Source organism: Drosophila biarmipes, chromosome 3R, assembly GCF_025231255.1.
Source record: "Drosophila biarmipes strain raj3 chromosome 3R, RU_DBia_V1.1, whole genome shotgun sequence".
In the NCBI taxonomy this organism is placed as follows: Eukaryota; Metazoa; Arthropoda; class Insecta; order Diptera; family Drosophilidae; genus Drosophila; species Drosophila biarmipes.
Window position 1 is genome coordinate 20,910,797 of NC_066616.1, and position 20,209 is coordinate 20,931,005.

Here is a 20,209-nt window from a genome sequence, read left to right on the forward strand (position 1 = left end):
TAAGCCCTATTTGCTCTCCGGCTAAATGCAATCTAGAATCATATTTATCTCCTTCCTGCGCAAGCACATTTGCCAAAAAGTAAACAATTTAATTTTGAGCGCACAAACTTGCTGACTCTGGCATGTGCAATTTAAATATTTAACCGAACATTTTAATTAATGCAACGAGTTTTAAATTGTGTTTGCCCACAGTGTGTGTGCGTGCATACGGGGCAATAGCTAAGCAATAAAAGTGTTTTGGCCAGAAATGGTTTCAGTTTATATTCACATTTATTAAATTAAAACTTGTGTGCCATGCGGTGCGTTTTTCAAAGTGAATATTGGGTCAACAAAGCGAAAAAAGGCTAATTTAAGGGAGCAATATAATATTTGAGTAAAAACTAATTGGACACTTTTTTGTGTATTTTTTATTTTGGTTTCAAATAATTTATTCATACATTTAGAGTTGAGTTAACTAAATAAATAGTGAGATGGCTTATTGGTCAGCTTATTTGTATTTTAAGCAGGTAACTGGCAAAAACAGCATTGAAACATATATTTCATTTGGTTTTATAGGAATTAAGCATGCAGCTTGTTATTAAATATTTAATTTTCCTAATGGATTGATTAATTGAATGAATATATCTTGAAATATTAGCTTTCGGCAGATTGTCTAAACAAATATTAATTTATAGCTTGAACAGTTTATATCGATAAATATTGAGAGTTAAATATGACATCTGCTTTAGAAATTAAAGCCTTCAGAAGAACTAAGTAATTTAGTTATTTCTGAAACGCTTATGGAAAAGCTCACTGTTTACCCAATCGCTCTTTTTGTTTTCCATCTGTTGACAGCTGTTAAAATTATCTCACCGGGCAGAGAACCAAAACTAAATGAAATTGAACCGTTGGGGAAGGGGGATTGAATGAAAACCATTTTCCGCCGAGAAACGGCGTTGGCGGATTCCAAAAAGGAAACCGCCGCATGCAACTGCGAAATGCGAAACGCAGCGGAATCAAAAGAGGAAAAGCCAGACTCACAGAAAGAAAAACAAAAAAAAACGAAAAATAACAAGAAAGAACCTTGTGGTCGACGGACTCGACTATTAGATACCCGTTACTGAGCTAAGCGAGAGCTGAGTGCGAGAGAGATGGAGATACGCATGCCGCAAATTGGGTGTTTCTGAGATGGTGTTTTATTGAATGATCCGATGTGAACCATTCTTGGCAGGTAGTTGAGTACCTGTTCGCTTCCTTGTACCTGTTACATGCATTCCTACGAGTCTAGCATACCATAACCGGGTGTAAAAAGAAAAACCCACACCAGAGAGCCAACTCAATTCAGCGAAATCAAAAACGCCAACAGCGGCTGCCTGTCAATTAAAACATTAAAACGCGCTGAAAAATGCATCGAAAAGGCGCAAAATATACAAACGACGGAACACAGAGCGGTGTACACTGTACAGGCAACATTTTCAGCGATTAGAAGCATAGAATTTCGCAATGGAGCACTTAGAGCCAGAGTTTTGGGGCCCAGACTTCAAAACCAAAACCGAATCCGAATCCGACTCTGAATCGGCGACTGGGCGACTCAGGGAAGGGACAGGGACTAATGTGTGACCCAGTTTGGATCGGTGTGCAGGAAAGGAACTATGTTTTGGCCATTTGCTTTTTGATCATTAAAAACTGGTTGTCCGCCGCCAGCTGAGCCCCTCTGTACGTTTGCGGTCAGATTAATAGCACCGACACGGGCCATAAATTAGTCAATATAAATCATTAGTGATTCATTAGAATACAAGCGAGCATCTGTCAATAATTTATGTATCTCATTCACTACCACAATGTTTATTTTTTCAAAATTAACCGAAATAATAATGATTTACGAGGGAGTTGATTGCACTTAATATAAACGATTTATGCACTAGGAAATTTAGTAATTGTATAAGCTGAGGCCTATTTTCATAGTTAGAATAATGGAACTCTGCATTATTTAAGTTTTTTAATGCTTAATTTATTTAGCTTGGTATTAGAAAAAGTTGCTAGTTGAATAACGATCAAAACATATTTAATTTTAAATATTAACTTTTTAATAAACATAATTTAATTATATAATTACCATTGATAAACTTCACATTTAAATAAAAAGTTTTTTTTAAAGTCTAAAAACACTCAAATTAAATATATTTGCAGGCACTACTAAACCACCCTCGACTGTACATATCTCTTGGTTTTGACCGCCCGCCCATGTCTTCAGCGGCAGCGGAGCTTTTGGCATTGCGGCGTGGCTTTATAAACGGCCGGCGATGACGGCGGCGAGCCGAGTTTTACCATTAGATTAGCCGAACGCGCTCGCATTTTCCCACGATCAGAAAAACCGAAACTACATACGGTCATGAAGGATCTGTTCAACTGGCTAAGCCTGGCGCTGATCCTCCTGCTGGGCAGTGCCATAGCCTTTCCGGATGGAGCGCCAGCGGACACGTGCGTGAAACAGCGGGCCAATCAGCCGAATCACGGCAAGGCCAGGAGTCAGCCGGCCCACTTGAATCCCTACGAGGTGGTGGCCGACGCCCAGACCTACCATCCCGGCCAGCAGATATCGGTGGTGATTTACCCACACTCCGACCAGAGCACCGTCTTCCGGGGATTCTTCCTGCAGGCGCGGGACTCGCACTCGAACGAGTGGATCGGGGAGTGGGTGCAGAGCGAGAACACCAAGACCATTCCCGAGTGCTCGGCCATCACGCACTCGGACAACCGGGATAAACTCGGAGCCAAGCTCATCTGGAAGGCCCCGCAGAACAAGCGGGGGCGGGTCTACTTCACGTAAGTCTAAAATTAGGATAGATATACCAAACTTTATTTTAATAATAAATATAATATATTTAAAAAATTAATATTTAATATATTTAATAATAATATTAAAGTTGATAGCCAAAAATATAATCCCAGCTTCTAGAACGAAGTATAACCCCTTTATAATATTAAATCTTTAACCAAAATGTTGTAGAAATTGCTGGTCTACATATTCACCCTATTCTCAATTTGGTTTTAAAGTCTGTTCTGTTCCGCCTTAAAGTCAAATTGGCCAATTTTCACCACTACGTTAATTTAATAAATGTGTGTTTAGCACCCATTTCCTGGCAGTTTCAATGAAACACTTTGTCAAAACTGGCTTCGCACAAATAGAGTACGTGTCTTCTATCGTCCGGCCCCATCACAATAACCATCATCATTATCATCAGCACCAGAAGCCTCGGTAGAAGCCTTAGGAGTAGTGGTACCCAAGCAGTAGCACCATCATCGTGGGTCGTGAAGGGATTCATTAATCATACGCCACGTTGACCCACATAATGTAATGTGCGCATAATTGTCAGGCCGACAAAAACTTGCCGGATAATCGCACAAAAGGCATTATGTAATTGATTTATTTGGAAAGAGCCGGGCGAAAAGAGTCTTCCAATCATCGGGCCACAAAAAAGGCATCAAACGGCAAAGACGCCTCGCAGTGACAACCTCAAAAAAGCCAAGAAAAGTTGTCAATGCCTTTCGGACGACAACTTTGTCAACTTTGTCGGCGCAAAAACACTGGCCAACATGAGGTTGCGCCAACTGTGTATTAACCGAACAGAAGTTATTTTAAGGACACTTGAATCATTTATCATTTTACCATAAAGAAGTTATGCAAATTTCAGAATTAATCAAAAACAGACAGCGAATATTCAAGAGCACATTTTGCACAAACTTTACTTTCAATAAAACTTCTGATGGAAAGAAATTTTTAATAAAATACCCATAGATATTTAAAATCAATATTTGGATATAAAACTCAAAAAATATATAACCATACAATTATTATTCTATTTTTGCATTGTTCACCTCTAAGTAACTTCAAATTAATGTAGTCCAGTGTGGTCTTACCTTAAAAATCATCTCCTGAAATTGTCGAATCATCAATTACTGCCTATTTATAGACGCAGCTACACATTGCATGCGATCTGCTGTATAAATTAAAAACAATCATGACTCGAGCAATTTACATTTACATTTTCCCATTTTTCCTTGCAGGGGCACTGTGCTACAGGAGTACGGAACCTTTTGGAGCGACATCGTGAACAAAGTGCAGGCGGAGCCGCAATAACTGAAATTGTGTACTTATTCATAAGACAGCTGTAGCCAGCAACGCCGGGCAATAAATCTTAAAAACCCTAATTAGTCAAAACGAAATTGTTGTTTGAAGATTTTTCACATACCATTCCCCGACGGCTCGGAGCCAAAGGCGCCCCATTGAGCCGTGCAATCAACATTACAGGGCGAAATTATTGACTTTCTGGCTTAACGTTTATGAATGACCAGCCCACGTCTCCGCATCCGAGCAAGCGAACCAGTTCCCACCGCCCAGCGGCACCCAGTGTTCCAGTACCCCGGTGACACCCCAGAACACCCGGTAGCACCCACACCCGAGCGCCCACCCACCCACTTAGACACCCACAACGCGAACGCACGAGCCGAGCACGTTTGGGTTTCCAGACACGTTGGCCAGCTTCTCATTGGAAATTCGTTTTGGGCGTCCAAGTAAATTGGAAACTTTGAGCACCTTTCATGCCGGCTGTGCAAGGAGCCTGCTGCTATAAAGTAATTAGACGGTCAACCAATTTTGGCCAAGACATAGGCCAAGATAAGTATTCGTAGCATAGGTCTAAGGCGGTTCTGATTGCCCTTTTACAAGGCCTCTAATCAAGCGGAGCGGATAAGGATAAGGAATCAGTTGCAGATATGAGCAGTTCGGGGAATTCTTTATCGGCAGACGAATCATTACGAATCATTAATTAAATGTGAACATCAGAATATAAAAGCTGATAGCAAAATGGTCTTATATAATAATAGGAAAATAATAATTTCATAAACCTAATTTTATTGGCTTATAAAGGTTAAGGAATCTAGGAAACAAGAGCTATATACATTCCGATAACTAAAATATATGAGAGAAAAATAAAATTAAACAAAGAAAATATATATATTCAAAATTCTTTTCAAGTCGAAACAGAATAATTGTAATAGTATGTTTAATATTATATAAATAAAAGTAACATGAAAGTACACTATACTATTCTAAACTCTTAAAAGGTTGGTTTGCAATACCAAATGTTCTGTTGAAATCTTTTAAAAATACAATTCACTTTCCCCTCACAGCGGGTCTTCACTGTACAATGCACTTACATATTTTGCTTGGAGCTTGTTTACTCGTCTGCGAATCCAGTCGTTCGGTTGTTATTGTCAGGCCATCGAAAAGTGCATGGCAACCAGCGCTGGATTGAAAAGGGGGTTACAGGGGCTAACATGGGCCCATGGGGAGCATTTTGTTTTCGTGTGTTGCAAACAGTATTTGCGCATATATTCGCTGTGCGGTTTGCCGACTTGTTTTGATCGAATTCGCCGTGCCGCCGGTCTTTGTCTGGCTTCGCGGATCCAGGAGCGCAGTCAGGAATTGGATGTTCCGTGGTGAGCCCCCTGTTTGGAGCACTCCGCACCTGCTCAATCCGAGTTCGTTGTCCAGTCGGGCGAGTTGAGTCTGTTTTTCCGCACGCGTTTTGTTTATTGCCCGGTGACTTGTTGCTGTTCTCTCCGCCGCCTCGTCTCGTTTATCAGCGATTGCGAATACGGGCTGCTCTGCTCAACACTTTAGTCAATACTTAGCGGCTTCCCAGAGAGGTTCACAGATCGCAGACGCTCCACAACATCGAAAACATGGTTATCAACTTCGCCGCCGGTCCAGCCAAATTGCCCGAAGAGGTCAGTAAAACGGGTGGTAATACTGTAACACCTTGCCAAAACACGTGACATGCCTGTAATATTATAATGAATTATTATTCAATTGAAATTAATTGCTTGTTGTACTATATGCACATTTTAAATTGCTTGCATACAGCTTTGCTCTAAGAGGCAGTAGTAACTAGTTTAAAATGGCTTTTAAAAAGTATATAAATCATTATATCAATAGAATATGTAGAATTTCATTTGAATTTGTGTTTAGGTCCTCAAAGAGGTGCAGGAGAACCTGCTCAACTGCAATGGGAGCGGCATATCGGTCATGGAGATGTCCCACCGCTCCAGCAACTATGCCAAGATCCAGGAGGCGGCCATCAATGATCTGCGAGAGCTCCTCAGTGTGCCGAGCAACTACAAGATCCTGTTGATGCAGGGCGGTGGCACAGGACAGTTTGCAGCAGTGGCCATGAATTTGATTGGACAAACAGGAACTGCCGATTATGTAATCACTGGATCCTGGTCAGCCAAGGCGGCCAAGGAGGCGGCTCAGTACGGCACTGTCAACGCTGTGCTGCCAAAGCTGGCCAAATACACATCAGTTCCACGACAGGACACTTGGAAGTTGGATCCCAAGGCCTCCTATGTCTACTATTGCGACAATGAAACCGTCGAGGGTGTGGAGTTTGACTTTGTGCCCGAGGTCCCAGCCGGCGTTCCACTGGTGGCTGATATGTCCTCGAACTTCCTCTCCCGTCCCATTGACGTCTCCAAGTTTGGCGTGATCTATGCCGGAGCCCAGAAGAATATTGGACCAGCTGGCACCACGGTGATTATTGTCAGAGAAGATCTGATAGGCAAGCATTTGAAGATCACGCCATCCATTCTCAACTTTGAACTGATGGACAAGAACAGCTCGCTGCTGAATACTCCGCCAACTTTTGGGTAAGTTGGGTAAGGGTTTTAAATAAAAATCTTTGTTAATTTTCCCTCCTTGTAGCATTTATGTGATGGGCCTGGTATTCAAGTGGATCAAGCGGAATGGAGGTGTTGCCGGCATGGCCAAGCTTTCGGCGGCCAAATCGAAGCTCATTTACGACACCATTGACCAGTCCAATGGTTTCTATTACTGTCCACTGGATACCAATGTGCGATCGAGGATGAATGTGCCCTTCAGGATTGGCAGCGCCGCGGGAGATGATGCGCTGGAGAAGGAGTTCCTCACCAAAGCCGAGGCGGAGGGCATGATCCAGTTGAAGGGTCATCGCTCGGTGGGCGGCATTCGTGCCTCCCTCTACAATGCTGTAACGCTGGCGGAGACCCAACAGTTGGCCAATCTCATGCTGGCCTTTTACAAAAACAATAAAAACTAGACGGTTTTCCTTGTAATTGGTGGATGTTTTGATTTCACAGGAGACCACGTTGGCGGAAGATTTCATCCAGTTTAAGTTCCAGATTGGCGTTGGTTCCTCGCAGGTTGTCCACCACCTTTTTGGCCCAAATGAAGTATTGTTCGCGACGTTCCTGAAAAGGAAAGCGGTTAGCTTTAAAAGGGAGGTATTCGGAGATACATGTATATGTAAACCCACCTCTGTCCATCCGGTTGGCGTGTTGACTTGCAGATCCCGCAGGTTATCTAGTTTGTCGGCCAGTTTAATGAGCTTGGCTCTGCAGCTTGTTTTGGCTGCATTGGCTATTTGCAGACGCTTTCTCTCCTGTTTCTCCAGGGACTTATCGTCCGTCACCTCACGGACTAAGCCACAGACATCCGATCCGAATAGGTTCTCCACATCCTCGAATGTGGCATCCGTATCCTCGACGACATCGTGAAGAAGAGCAGCCATGAGCACCGGCTCATCTGTGATGCAAGCCTCCACGGACAGAATAGTGCTCACGTTTATTACATGGTTCACATAGGGCGTCTCCTTGGGGTCCTAAAAATATGAAAAACCGGGAAAAGTTATAATGTTATAGTTTTATAAGTCTAGTGGAGCTTACCTTGCGTCGCTGTTCGCGGTGTTTAAAAGCCGCATACTGCAGGCACTCCATAAACTTAGCAGAGGGATAGGTAACCATTATAAACAAAGTGTTCTTTGGGTTTAAGCTTATGCTTTTTAATAGATATTAATGATTTCTTAAAAATGTTACTAATTGATATCGATAATAAATGGCAAACTTGTTTACTTTTTTAACAGAGCAGCTGTTCTACCATAACAGGCCGTCACTAAACGATTACAGTTTTATGTTGCACCACTGCTACTGCAGCCCTGAACCACCTATCGATAACTAAAGCTCCCGCCAACTATTTAAATTCAAAAACCTTTATTTGACAATACACCAAGATTATTCCTGTTTTTCGTTCTTGTTCTCGCACTTGTTGCACTCCTGCTCCTTGGCCTTGCGCAAGGCTTTGGCGGCCTCCTCCGCCTCCTTTTTAGCCTGGGCCTCCAGTTCGGGAATGAAGAAAATCTTGCGAGACTTCAGAGCAGACCACTTGAAGCGCTTGATATAGTAGGAGATGCCGATCAAGAAGGCCGACATAAGCGTTACCTTGATGAGCAGCAGGCGGCGCTCATCCGACTCCGGCTCCGAGGTCCACTTTAGGAAGACGCACACATCCTTGGCGATTTGGGCGGCCGAGGCAGGCACATTGGCATCCTCAAAGGTGACCACCTCATTGTCAACGGCTTGGGCCATGGCAATGGCTCCGCCCGAGAAATACGGATTAAAGTAGAGGCCATCGCGTAGAGCGAAACCGGCTGGCGGATCGCAATACCCAGTGAGCAGGGCGAACACGTAATCCTCGCCACCCTTGCGAGCCGACACTATGTAGCTGAGATCCGGCGGATAGGAGCCATTGTTAGCCGAACGGGCCGCCTCCTCGTTGGCATAGGGAGATGGAAAATGGTCAGACAGCTTGCCCGGACGCTCGAAGTACTCTCCCTCATCGTTGGGGCCATCTCGCACTGTTATGGCCTCGGCCTCGGCCTTGGCCTCCGCTTCCGTCATGCAAACGCCCACCAGGTTGCGATAGGCCATGTACTGCAAGGAGTGGCAGGAGGCACAGACCTCCTTGTACACGAAGTAACCCCGACGCACGCTCTCCTTGTCCAAGGCGGCCAGGAGGCCCGAGTGATTCCAGTGCTGATGCGGTGGATGCACGCAGTCCGAAGAGGCATCCACGCTGGTTTCCAGGGCGTAGATCAGAAGTCCTGCCGCTCCGGTTAAGGCTCCCAAGGCGCCCCACAGCTTGGGACGAGCGACGGAAAAGCCTCCACGACCCGGGAAACTCATTCGTGGACGCACCGTTGTCCTGTTAAAGCTGCTTCTGGACAGATGGAACAGTTTGCCGCTTAGATTCCGGAATTTGTTGGCCATGTTGAGTAGGATTCAGCTTGTTTTCTTTAAATGAATTTTCTTTCCAATTAAAAATGTCAACGCAACCAGTGTTGGAAAGCTCTGTTGACTAGGGTTGTCACCAAGGGGCAGCTATTCTGGCGGAATTACACAACTCTAATTATCTGAAGCACATTTAAAATTGGCCAAGTCAAGTTTAATAATTTTGTTATATTTTAGAAACCAAATTTTAAACTAAAAGACTTGTAGGGCTCAATGGAAGTCTCTCAATATTATATCCGTCTTAAAAGACTTTTAACCCTCGATACTCACCTAGGGCAGTATATTAGATGTGCTCCTTTGATGGCAAATAATCATCGTTATGAAGAAAATAAGTAAATGTTGCGGAAATATTGAAATGTGTAAAAGTATAAGCCAGTCACAACAATTTTTAATTGACATTCTTTACAAAGCTAGCAGAAGCAGAGCTAATAATCCTCCGGTTCAATTAAGAATATAAAAATGTATAAAAATCTGTGGGTAAAAAGTACTTAATTTAGTGTCAAATTTTAAGGTTTAATTGTTTTTAGAAAACCATTTAAAAAGAATATTAATCTCTTGGAACTGCCTGGAATTAGAAGGGAAGGATTGCCCAGAAATCCCATACTTGACTTTCTTCCAAATTAAGCCCAGATCAGTCAGATTCTTATCGCCGATCTTTCCCCATAAAGCATATGTAAGCCAAAACCCACCCAAATTGCTGTTATTCTTCACAGCTAAAAGGTTGAGTCAACGTTTTTCTGTCTATTGTTGTAACGATCGCCTCCTTCTGGGGTTTCTTTCCTGCCCAACGAGCGGAGCAACTGAAAAAAACCGAAAAAACACAAATGCCAGGGCACTTTCATTTGTTATCTGGCGCAGTAATCTGTAAATCTGTAACAGCCCACCAAACAACGGTGCATACAATATTTCCTAGCCATTCTTCACACTGTGTGACCACGAAATCGTCAAAGTCAGGCCCAAGCCAGCTTTTACAACAGCCGAGAAACATGGGCGTGGGCTTGAAAAATGTAGAGGGGATCGGAGTAAAGTAGGGTCTTTCGCTTACCCTCAAGGATTACAGAAGTATAAGGTACGTTCAAATGATATAAGATAGGATTGTAACCCCAAGAAGCTGTTAACAGTAGTCTATCAAAATATAAAAAAAAAATTACAATTAAATGTTAAGTACCCTATCCACTCTTCAATGCAACAAAACGTATACATTTAAGTTTATAAAATACTATTTCATTTCTATAAAATTTAATTTCTTCGTAAAATTTATTGTTCTTAGTTTATATATCATATTTTGTCAGTAACTTAATTGTAAATATTATAGTTAAAGGAGAGCCACTAACTATGTATGTAAGTTGCGGGGAAATCCCCCGTTCTGCGCCCATGTCCATCAATAATGACAATGCAACGTCCGACGCTGGCAGAGCGGTGTAAACTCTTTTTTTGTTTTGTTTTTGGTGAAAATTTGTACCTGATTTTATATTTCCCTTTTTTGTGTTACACTGCTTCTGTAGCTGTTGGTCTTTTTTCAGTTATTACGTGTTTTCCATGTTTACCATATTTTACACGCGCTTACAGACACACAGATGCAACAACAAAAACAGAAACGGCTACGGATACAGCTACAGATACAGATACAGATACACTTACCCCCGGATTTTCCCTATGTGCGTTTTTAGAGTTCTGCTTCTGCGCAGCGATGCATAATTCCCACTTTTTGAAATTTGTGTGCGGTTGTTGTTGTTGTCTTCTGCGGTGGTGGCTGTAATGTTGTTTTTGTTGTTCCCGTTGCCGCTGCGCAATTAATAATTCTTTTCGACTGGCGTGAAATTTTCATAAGGCAAGAAAAAGCAACAAGCAGCAAAAGCAGCAACAGCAACAGCAACCGCACCAACTTTCCATGAAAATCTCCAGCCATTAGTAGCAATCTCGACGCTTTTCACCGTGGAAAACCGCAGAGATTGTGCTGCGACCCCATAGAAATGGGCCCACGTCATGAATTTTATTCAAATTACAAACTCATTAATAAATGGCGTTGTTTACTTTTAAGTAGAAAACAAACCTGCGATGATTGCTCAATTTTGTGCAGTGTCTGAAGGAACCAAGTTTTTTAAGATTTTAAAATGATGGCATTAGGAAAAATAATATATTTTTCTTATAAATGCTAAATAATTGTAAAACTTGTGATGTTTATTGGTTTTTTATTTCCCCTTTCTCCTTCCTTTAACATATTTATAACTATTCCAAATTACCCAAAACTGTCTAAAATATCCCAGTGGCCTCAGGGTAATATGCAACATCCAGCTCTTTCCAAATCAGATATAAAACGCCAGAGCTAGAGATATGACTTATCAACTGAATAATAATTCGTGAAAATAAAAATACCTGAATACGGAACAAAAAAGTGTGCATAATTTAGCAATAAATGTAAATATTACTGGTCCGCTTCCTTTGGGAGACAAAGCGCCATGCTGCTGCAGTTTCCTGCGGCCCCTTCTCCTCGCCCAGATGATGATGATGGTGCTGATGATGATCGTGTGGCCAGAGGACCGTAGTAACGACGAGGCTGTGCTGGCCATGTCCCACTCCTTATCTTGGCAGCACGAAAACCAGAAACAAGAATTATAGACCAAAAGCCAGTTGCAATGCGAGTGCATCTTGCATCTTTGCCACCGATCCCACGTAGCTGTGTGTGTGGTTGTGTGTGTGAGTGCGGGGGCACTGCATCGGTGTGTGTTGGCCAGAGTATCTGTGTGAGGTGCGCCTTTGGCCAGAAGTGAATGCAGCACCAGTTGCATCTGCCGCAGTGCTGGTCAACGCTCGAAAGCCAGGAAATCAAAGCCAGGGAAAACGGAAGCCATTAATATAATTATATAGTTTGATTAAACTTGGCTAAGCCATTGAATAAATTTATTCAGAAGGGAAACGGTTATTATTTATTTTTCATCGATAAGGAAAATTTCATTAAATTATAAAATATTCTCACTTACAACAAAAATTACGCCAAACATAACTATTTTATTGGTTGTTGCTAGCGAGCTTGTTATTATTTATTTTTGTTAATAATTATTATAATTTCTGATCCCAATCTGAATTAAAGACACCTTCGTAATCTTTTGGAATACAATTACAATCATATTCATTTATTTTTGATATTTATCATAAAAAACAAGTTATAAGATCGATTTTACATTTAAAACCAATTTAGTATTCACAAGATGAACCTCTCCGTTTTATGACGTATCTGAAAGATCGTTTTAACGCGTGCGCAGCTACCGTTGAACGCGTACGAAAATCGCATGCGAGAGAGAATATCCCAGTGAGTCGCTTTGGCATCTTTGAGATTCTCATTCTCGCTGCCCATTTACCGCTCAATTTCGCAAAAACAAAAAAATGCTCCCCTTATATACAACAACATCACGATTTGTGAGTCTGTGTGGGTGAGTGTGTGTGTGTGTGTGTATCTGTGTTTTGCGGCAATTGAGATTGTGTGTTTATGTGTAGCATGCGGTTTTGCTTTGGATTTTTATAAACTTTTTCGCAGATTTCAGTCACCAAGAGTGAAGAGACATGGCCAATCCTCGGGAGAAAGATACATACAGTCGGTGGACGCAAAAGGGGAGAAGGAGGAGTAAGGGAGAGGAAGAGAGCAAGAGAGGAGGCAACTTCATTATGAGGTTGTAACTGTCTTTTCAATTTCTCGTTCTGCCCGATTCGCTTTGCCAAATGGAGCCTAGAAGATGGATCTCTGTCTCCTCTCGATTCTCCTCTTGGTTCTTCTCCTCCTTTCTTCAGCTCTCTTCTCGCCCCCTCCCCACTCACTCGCACACTCACAACGGCGGCAATTGACGACTTCGCGTGTGTGTGCCCGTTGATGTTGATGAGTTTTGTTTTAATTCTGCTTCTTGACTTCAATTTCTTATAAAGATTGTTTATATGCACGTAATACAGTGGAGCCTCTCTCAGTATTTACAGTTTAATTATTTAAGTTTAATAGTTTTCATAGAAATACTTATGGCATACTATTCAGATAAAAGAAATTCAAGATGGTTAACATGAAAAATTCTTTAAAAAGTCAAGGGTTTTTTAGTTATTTCTCAATAATTAAACATTTTCAAACAAAAATGTTAAATAACGATATTTTTGTATAGTAAGAAGTTCAAGTAAATTCAATTTAGACTGTAGGTGGCCCCAATATCTATAAGCTCTCCCTGTGTATGTAAATGTATCTGTATCCGGCAGTGGCGTACACATTTTGATGCTTAGCTCAAGACTTTAAGTCACAATTGTATTAAATGAGACTCCCTTTCTGTAAGTAAAATATTTAGCGCTGGGAATTTTCTAAAAAAATCCCCCCAAAGCCCTCCTCCTGAGTATCTGCCCCTGCATCCGTATCTGTGAGATGCAGGCCACACTGTCGTTGTTGTTGGTGCTGCGATTTGCCGAATCGCGCGTAGCCGATTGTAATTATTGTAATCGAGTCTCGAACCGATCCAATCCGATACGATATGATCGCAATAGCGAACCGCCATTCCCCGAGCCTCACTTGGGGTTCAGTTGAGTTGAGATCAGGCCGCTATAGCGATGGCCATAGTCATAACCATCGACCATCGACCATCGACCATCGACCATTGACCATCGTCTTCGCCTGATTTGATTCTGTTTTAGCTGCTTTGGCTCTGATCATTTCGTAATAGTTTCCTCAGTGCTCTGCTTAAATCATCTTGGCCAAGACCGATCTGGCCGGCCGATCTGCCAGATTCAGATTCAGATCCAACCAATCCGCAGCTCGTGATCGTTTCGCTTGAGCCGAGCCCGCGCTTTTCTCTTTGAAGCCAACGTCATCGACAGTCCCAGTCATACAACATACTACCAGTCATCATGGTTGTTGCTATAGTTGTCTTGGCCGTTGCTTTTCACTAAAAGTTGATTGACTGTCTGTTCATTTAGCCGCTTGTCCATGGCTCGCTCCGTTTGTTGGCTTTGTGTGCTCTCAGTGCTACATAGGGAAAAAAATCGAATCCTAAGTATCTATAGTTGTGGGCTCTCTTGAAATATTTTTCTAGTAATTTAGGATCCTATCAACAGTACTTGAAATAAAGAACTGGTACCATAAAACACATTAAAATAATAAATACAGCTTTGAGTAATATCAATTTTATGGGTAGTAAAACAGAATTTGGTTTCAGAACTGTAGAGATCTCATTTAACTCATAAACTTAAGATTTTTATGACATTTTATGTGTAGAAATTGAGTATAACATGGGACACAGAACGAATTCAGTAAAATAGGATAAGGTATGCATTTAAAACAACTTAATATGGAAAAATGTATTACCTAAACCATAAATAAGGCAGTATTTATTGATCTTAAATACTTTTCGCATTACATTCAAGATCTACAAAATGTGGTTTCCACTTTTGCTATTCTAGTGTTGTTTCCATAACTTTTTCTCAGTGCACACCACGTTACCCCCACCCGTTCCGAGCTTCGGTTGCGGCTTCTCTTGCACATTTCGTTTTAGGCCATTATAGTTTTGAACATGTTCAAGTGCCATTCTCACGATTGTTTATAGTCTTTTAATTTCAGCCGGAGCACAAGAAGTAAACAGTGAAATTTAGCAGCAGGCGATTTGAGTTGTTCCTGGGCCTAATGTTCTGGAAAACGAAACGAAACCAAGTCATACGAGTGCCCGAGTCGAATCTCAGTTTCGGGTGCAGTTTCGGCTTACCGCCGGGCCTGTGCTCCAACCCAGACTCGGTCCCCATCCCAGGAACCAGCTGAAGCCCCAGCAGCAGCCCCGACTCCAGCTGGCAGCGGTGAAAGGCCTCAAGTGGTCAACAAGTACCAGGGAGCCCGACGGTCCTCGGTCTGCGGTCCAGAACTCGAGTACTCCGAAATGTTTGCCTATTAAACAGTCATCAATGATTGTTACATTCTACAAATAGAAAATGCTGCTGCGGAGAATGTTCGCAGAGCCGAAAGAGATCAATCCGTCGACGATCGTTTGCCAGATTTATGACTCATGGTCCGCAGAACGACCTAAGCGATCAATAAGATATTTGGGGTAACTGGCGCAAACCATTATTGAGAGATAATTCTAGTGTGTAAGCCTCTTAACGATCGATTCGTGAACTACTTGGCCATCAGCAAGATATAGATCTTTAATCTAATGAACTGCGGATCTGTTTTACGGCACCACGATGCAGTCTATGATTAAGGTGGGGCTTGCATGGGGGATGAAGATCAAGTAAATTACTGGTGCTTAAAATTATGGACTGCCATTGTGCTGATATATATTTAAATATATCTTCCATTTCTATGTTTATAAATAGTATTTTATAGAAAACTTGTATAACCATTTAATACAAAATGCTAATACCTATCTTTGAGAAGTAAAAATATATTAATTTCAAGTTCAACACCCTCAAAAAAACATTAATCATCATGTTTTTGGAGCCCCAGCGCAGCCAGGGATTTCTGTGCACTCGAAATTCCATCAATTAAGCAGTACCGTCGATCGCTGAAAAATCATTCCCAAACAGGCATCTCGATCGGTCGATCGTTAATTAACTCCCATCGAACTGCCACCAAATTGACATTCCCAGTCCGAGAGTTTACCATTTACCATTTACAATTTACCATTTCCATTTCCACGGCGGACGTCCCAGCGCCTTTGTCCATCGAACTTGGGCCCCAGATCGTGGGTATCACGATCATCCTGGGCAATTTTCGCGCATGGAACTTTCAACTCCAAAATGGACTGACAATTGATTTGTGCCGCAGCCAGAGAGCAAAAAAAAGCGGGCAGGCAAGCAGGGAAAACAAAAAACAAAGCCTGGCTGCAATTTAAATTAAAAGCGCAATTGAACTGGAAAATACGTCTAAATTGTTTTCACAATTACCCACACACGGCAACCTGAGAAGACGCCGGGTGACAGCCGGGGAAAGCGAAGAGTTCAAGAGTTTTTCCACCAGTTCCCCCACCCCCACCCCCACCCCCACCCCCACCCCCACCTCCACCTCCACCATGGTCACAATCAAATCCAATCCTCGGCAATCGCGGCTCTAACAACGTCATGCAATAGAGCCGGGGCACAATACATAAAAGTTTCAAAACTAATGATGCCGAGGAGGAGAGCCCGGAGAAGTCGAGTAAAAAAGAGCTGCTTTCGTTCACAATTTATGCATGAGAAGAAAGATCTTTGGCAGAAGAAATGGTCCGTTTTTTGTGGGAGTAGAGCTGAGCCGAGTTCTTTTCTCCTCCTGGCCGTTCTGCGCACACTCACTCTTATTTTGGCCTGGCTGCGGTGATAAAGATCGGAAAAGCCCGAAGTTTAGAAAGGCAATAGCAAGAGCAGCGTCAGCATCCGAGCGAGTATCTATGTATCTGCAATACATAAATTGTATGTATCCATATCTATGCGGTCTACAATGTATCTCTTTTGGGAGCCAGTGCTCGCGTGTGTGTGTGTGTGTGTGGGTATCTATGTAATGAGCATGTAACTAAACTTCTGTTCAGCCGAAACTCCTACAACGGAGACAAAAACAAAAAGCCCAGGCCCACTAGAAGTGCCAGCTCCATGGCTCTGCAGCTCCGCAGCTCCGTAAGCTCTGCCAACTCCGGAGCTCTGCAACTCCCTCAATACCCGTTTGCCTTTGCCACAACTTCGCTTCAACTGAACTGTACTGGCTGCTCTTCGGGGCTCTCAGTCCCCAGTCCCCAGTCCCCAGTCCCCAGTCCTCAGTCCCCAGTCTCCAGTTTTCAGCTTTTCTGGCCGTGCTCTATCTGATGATGGCCGTTAACGTTAAAAGTTAAGGCCCGAAGAGCGCCCGACCCGACCTGCTGCCCTGTCTGGCCCCCCAGACCCCCACTCAGGCCGTTCTTCCCGATTCCCGATTCCCGATTCTTCTGCCAGCGACTCGTAAACATGAGCTACGTTCTTGCCCCATCCCCCTTTCTTTTCAGCCGGGTTTTGTCTTTCCCCCGCCGCGACTTGACTTCATTTGTTTGGCTTTTTTGGGAGACAAAACTGGTTATTGCTCTCGCCTTTTCTTCGGCTTGGTTACTCGATGTGTTTGGGTATTTCTTCTCGTATCTTTTTTTGGCTTTTTCGGTTAGGTGAGCGGTGGTCTCTCCAGCGTTCTTCGTACAGCTCTTCGGTTTTTGGGGGCCCCACTGGCGAACATGTATGCAAAGGGGAGCCGTTGGCCACGCAGCTCCCAGCCTCCTAGTCTCCTAGCCAACAGCTACCACATACAGGGGGCATATCGTACAAATTAACTGCTGAAATATAATAAAACATATAGTGTGCACTATGATATATAATAGCCAACTATAATATTAATAAATCCATCAGGAGAATTCAGTTTAGGAACATATTACATGTCAAAAGAGTTTTTCAATTTGGTTGGCCTGATCTTACCCAGCAGTTATAAAAAGGATCTGTGTATCTATCAAGATATTTCAGTTAACCAATCTATTGGATTAGTGTTTTTTAAATACTTGAAGATTAAAGAGATCTTCACATTTTATAAAAAGTTCATAGCAGTGTAGTTGATGATGATGCCTTTCTAACAAACGATCCCAAAATAATAATATATTTGATAAAAAATGTGTTAAAATCAGCTTGCTTTCAATATGTAATTGGTAGTGAAAGCTAACCTATGATACTGACTATCTTAGTAGCTGTTCCTCGTAGCCAATAGCCACCGTAGTCAGCGATTGAAGCGGGGCACCGAGCCAAGCCAAACGACAACCAAATCTCGGTGGTGCAGCTTCTAAGTGGAGGCTTGGTGGGCAGCGTGCAGCAACAAGTAGGAAGTGGGCGCTTGGCAAAGGCTTGGCCTGGACTTGGTCTAAAACCGAGATCGAGACTGGCCACCTCCTCCTCCTCCCCCTCCCCCTCCAGCAGCCAGCATCCATCTCCCCCTGCTCCTCGCCCGGCCGTTGGGCAACTTTTTCCGCGCAACTCCTTTGTTACATTTTGCGAGCGAGCCAGAGGTAAACGATCGTTAGAAAGGTTTTATATGAAGCCATGGCTTCAGATTTGCGCTCACGTCTATTTATTGGACTTGCAGTTGCTGGAGCCAAGCTGAAAAGCCGTGGCCATAGCTGAATCTGAAGCTGGGCTTGATCTGTGTGTGCTGAAGCCGTCGTTTCTGCAGAGAGAATAAATTCAGGGGATGCCTCAAGTACTTTGAATATTAGATTACAGTTCCGCATACAAAAAAGATTAGAATAAGAATTGTGTGTATCTCATTATCTACTCCAAACTAGGAAAACTAATAATAATCCTAATGATTTTGACTAACCCCTTAGAGCACCTAAGTAACCCATTACTAACCCACATACCATTTTGAAGGGTGAATATTTTCTCTGCTTTATTTGCTATTATCAGAACTCTTCGTTTGCTTATGTATTTCGGACTTATAGCTAAAATAACACTAATAGTTCAATTATGAGTTTAATAGTAACCATTTTTTTGGGTGCATGGTCATGTTACCACCGCCTGTCGTTTAAGATGGCTCTTGGCTGGCTGTTTGTTTTGTTTTGGCCTGCACAGTTTTTTATCCATTTTGGTGGCCTGTCCTCCATCCTCCATCCTCCAAGCCCCATCCTCCAAGCCCCATCCTCCATCCTCCGAGCTTAGAGCTCCCGACTCCTAGCTGCCAGCACCCAGCACCCAGCTCCCTGGCCCATCCTGAAAAGTCCGTCCAGCCTCAACTTCAATGGAAGTAGAAGTGGCATGAAATGCTGTTAACCTCGTTTGAACTTTGCCATTTGTTTGATCCATTGGATAGGCCGATCTTTCTTCTTGGCAATGTTTTTTATTTTTACGTATTTCTTTCAGCGCTCCTCTCTCTGTTTTCGGACTGTTTAGACAGGCCGGCCAAGCAATTTAAATATATTGCAAACAAAAGGAGTGTATGTAATTTAATGTGAGTGGACGGCGGACATCGGACGTCGGACCTGGACGTGGATGGGGCCTAGAAGTGGGATTGGAATGGTTTTGGCTTTGGTTTGGTTTGGTTTGGCATGGGGGTTGGCTGATGTGGCTGTGGCTGTGAATGGGGATGGGGACCGTGGACCGTGGCAGTTGGGCAATGGCTAAGAAACACAACTGACATTTACAGTACGAGAGATACGGGTCCGGCACCAGCTGGAGATTGCCCAGGTCAGCCCGAGCCCGAGCCCGAACCAATCCTCCTCCGCACCCCTGCGTCGATAACCCAAGAAAACCCCGAGAAAACCCCTCGGAGGCCCCTCAAAACACCTCTGTCAATGCAACTGCTGCCTACACACCTCGAAATTTTCGCAATGACAAGTAGCCCAGGCGTGTGTGATTTTTTGTAATCTGCAGAAAGAGCTGGTGTTGCTGCGAGCTGGTCTTCCACTCAGGCTGGGCTCTGAACTGGGTTAGAGCAACTGTGGGAAGAACAGAGCGTTTAATTGGGCCAGCGAAAGATTGGGGGAGGGAGTCACCGTACACGGAAAACATTCTTCAAGAGCAGCGGAAGAAATAGAACTGGCTGAGTTTGGAATTGAATAGGGTTTCTCCTTTTAAACGATAATAAAAATAATATCTTTGTATTAATAGCTGAAGATTGAAGGATGTATAGAGGTATTTATATTTATTAAATGTTGAAAATGTTCTGAAATATATTAATGGCAATAATACCATAATAATAATTATAAGTGTATTCCATTCATCCGACATATGCACCTTAAAGATACTATCTTATGGTAGTATAATCTCCCTCAAATACTCTTTCTTTCTATTAAATTTTATTGATTTTACCTATTTATGATTTACAACCTTAAGATTGCACAAAATACCACACTTTGAAAGGTATTCCATCACCTAACCCGCTTTTTCCCGCAGTGCACAGTAAGTATTCAAGAGCAGCGACCATAAAGACGTTCTGGCTTGTCAGATGAACCGAGATTAGTTTATGTTTTTGGGGGAAAACGGTGGCGAACAAACGGTAGCGGATGACCTGAGCCAAGACCATTACCATTACCAAGGCCCGTTCTAGCCCGCTTCCAGGCCCAACCAATTAGCACTATCT

At 42.9% G+C, this 20,209-nt stretch overlaps 4 protein-coding genes across 5 annotated transcripts; 2 read left to right on the forward strand and 2 right to left on the reverse strand.

Annotated features, from left to right (window-relative positions):
• Positions 1 to 2,347: 2,347 nt before the first annotated feature.
• On the forward strand, positions 2,348 to 4,362 carry LOC108026096 (putative defense protein 3). Its single transcript, XM_017096796.3, has 2 exons — positions 2,348 to 2,805; positions 4,048 to 4,362. Exons 1-2 carry the CDS (start codon positions 2,372 to 2,374, stop codon positions 4,118 to 4,120), a joined length of 507 nt encoding a protein of 168 aa, XP_016952285.1. The 5' UTR covers positions 2,348 to 2,371; the 3' UTR covers positions 4,121 to 4,362.
• A 1,169-nt stretch (positions 4,363 to 5,531) lies between these two features.
• LOC108026447 (probable phosphoserine aminotransferase) lies at positions 5,532 to 7,134 on the forward strand. Its single transcript, XM_017097386.3, has 3 exons — positions 5,532 to 5,772; positions 6,014 to 6,690; positions 6,746 to 7,134. The coding sequence occupies exons 1-3, from the start codon at positions 5,728 to 5,730 to the stop codon at positions 7,116 to 7,118; spliced, it is 1,095 nt and encodes a 364-aa protein (XP_016952875.1). The 5' UTR covers positions 5,532 to 5,727; the 3' UTR covers positions 7,119 to 7,134.
• LOC108026446 (guanosine-3',5'-bis(diphosphate) 3'-pyrophosphohydrolase MESH1) lies at positions 7,116 to 7,919 on the reverse strand. The gene is made up of 3 exons (XM_017097385.3): positions 7,744 to 7,919; positions 7,335 to 7,679; positions 7,116 to 7,269 (listed from the first exon to the last, which is right to left on the reverse strand). Exons 1-3 carry the CDS (start codon positions 7,819 to 7,821, stop codon positions 7,153 to 7,155), a joined length of 540 nt encoding a protein of 179 aa, XP_016952874.1. The 5' UTR covers positions 7,822 to 7,919; the 3' UTR covers positions 7,116 to 7,152.
• A 131-nt stretch (positions 7,920 to 8,050) lies between these two features.
• Positions 8,051 to 9,547, reverse strand: LOC108026069 (uncharacterized). Of its 2 annotated transcripts, none has more exons than XM_017096765.3 (2): positions 9,415 to 9,547; positions 8,051 to 9,234 (listed from the first exon to the last, which is right to left on the reverse strand). In XM_017096765.3, the coding sequence occupies exon 2, from the start codon at positions 9,121 to 9,123 to the stop codon at positions 8,089 to 8,091; it is 1,035 nt and encodes a 344-aa protein (XP_016952254.1). In that variant the 5' UTR covers positions 9,124 to 9,234; positions 9,415 to 9,547; the 3' UTR covers positions 8,051 to 8,088. The 2 variants fall into 2 exon arrangements, with proteins under 2 accessions (XP_016952254.1, XP_016952255.1); XM_017096766.3 differs by having other exon boundaries at positions 8,051 to 9,239.
• Positions 9,548 to 20,209: the final 10,662 nt, after the last annotated feature.

Bases quoted from the DNA above. Each gene is read 5' to 3' on its own strand.
- LOC108026069 (XM_017096765.3), bottom strand. From the start codon at position 9,123: ATGGCCAACAAATTCCGGAATCTAAGCGGCAAACTGTTCCATCTGTCC.
- LOC108026446 (XM_017097385.3), bottom strand. From the start codon at position 7,821: ATGGTTACCTATCCCTCTGCTAAGTTTATGGAGTGCCTGCAGTATGCG. The intron at 7,680-7,743 runs GTAAGCTCCACT...TCATATTTTTAG, and splicing joins ACCGCGAACAGCGACGCAAG to GACCCCAAGGAGACGCCCTA. The intron at 7,270-7,334 runs GTGGGTTTACAT...TTTCCTTTTCAG, and splicing joins CGCCAACCGGATGGACAGAG to GAACGTCGCGAACAATACTT.
- LOC108026447 (XM_017097386.3), top strand. From the start codon at position 5,728: ATGGTTATCAACTTCGCCGCCGGTCCAGCCAAATTGCCCGAAGAG. The intron at 5,773-6,013 runs GTCAGTAAAACG...ATTTGTGTTTAG, and splicing joins CAGCCAAATTGCCCGAAGAG to GTCCTCAAAGAGGTGCAGGA. The intron at 6,691-6,745 runs GTAAGTTGGGTA...CCCTCCTTGTAG, and splicing joins AATACTCCGCCAACTTTTGG to CATTTATGTGATGGGCCTGG.
- LOC108026096 (XM_017096796.3), top strand. From the start codon at position 2,372: ATGAAGGATCTGTTCAACTGGCTAAGCCTGGCGCTGATCCTCCTGCTG. The intron at 2,806-4,047 runs GTAAGTCTAAAA...TTTTCCTTGCAG, and splicing joins CGGGGGCGGGTCTACTTCAC to GGGCACTGTGCTACAGGAGT.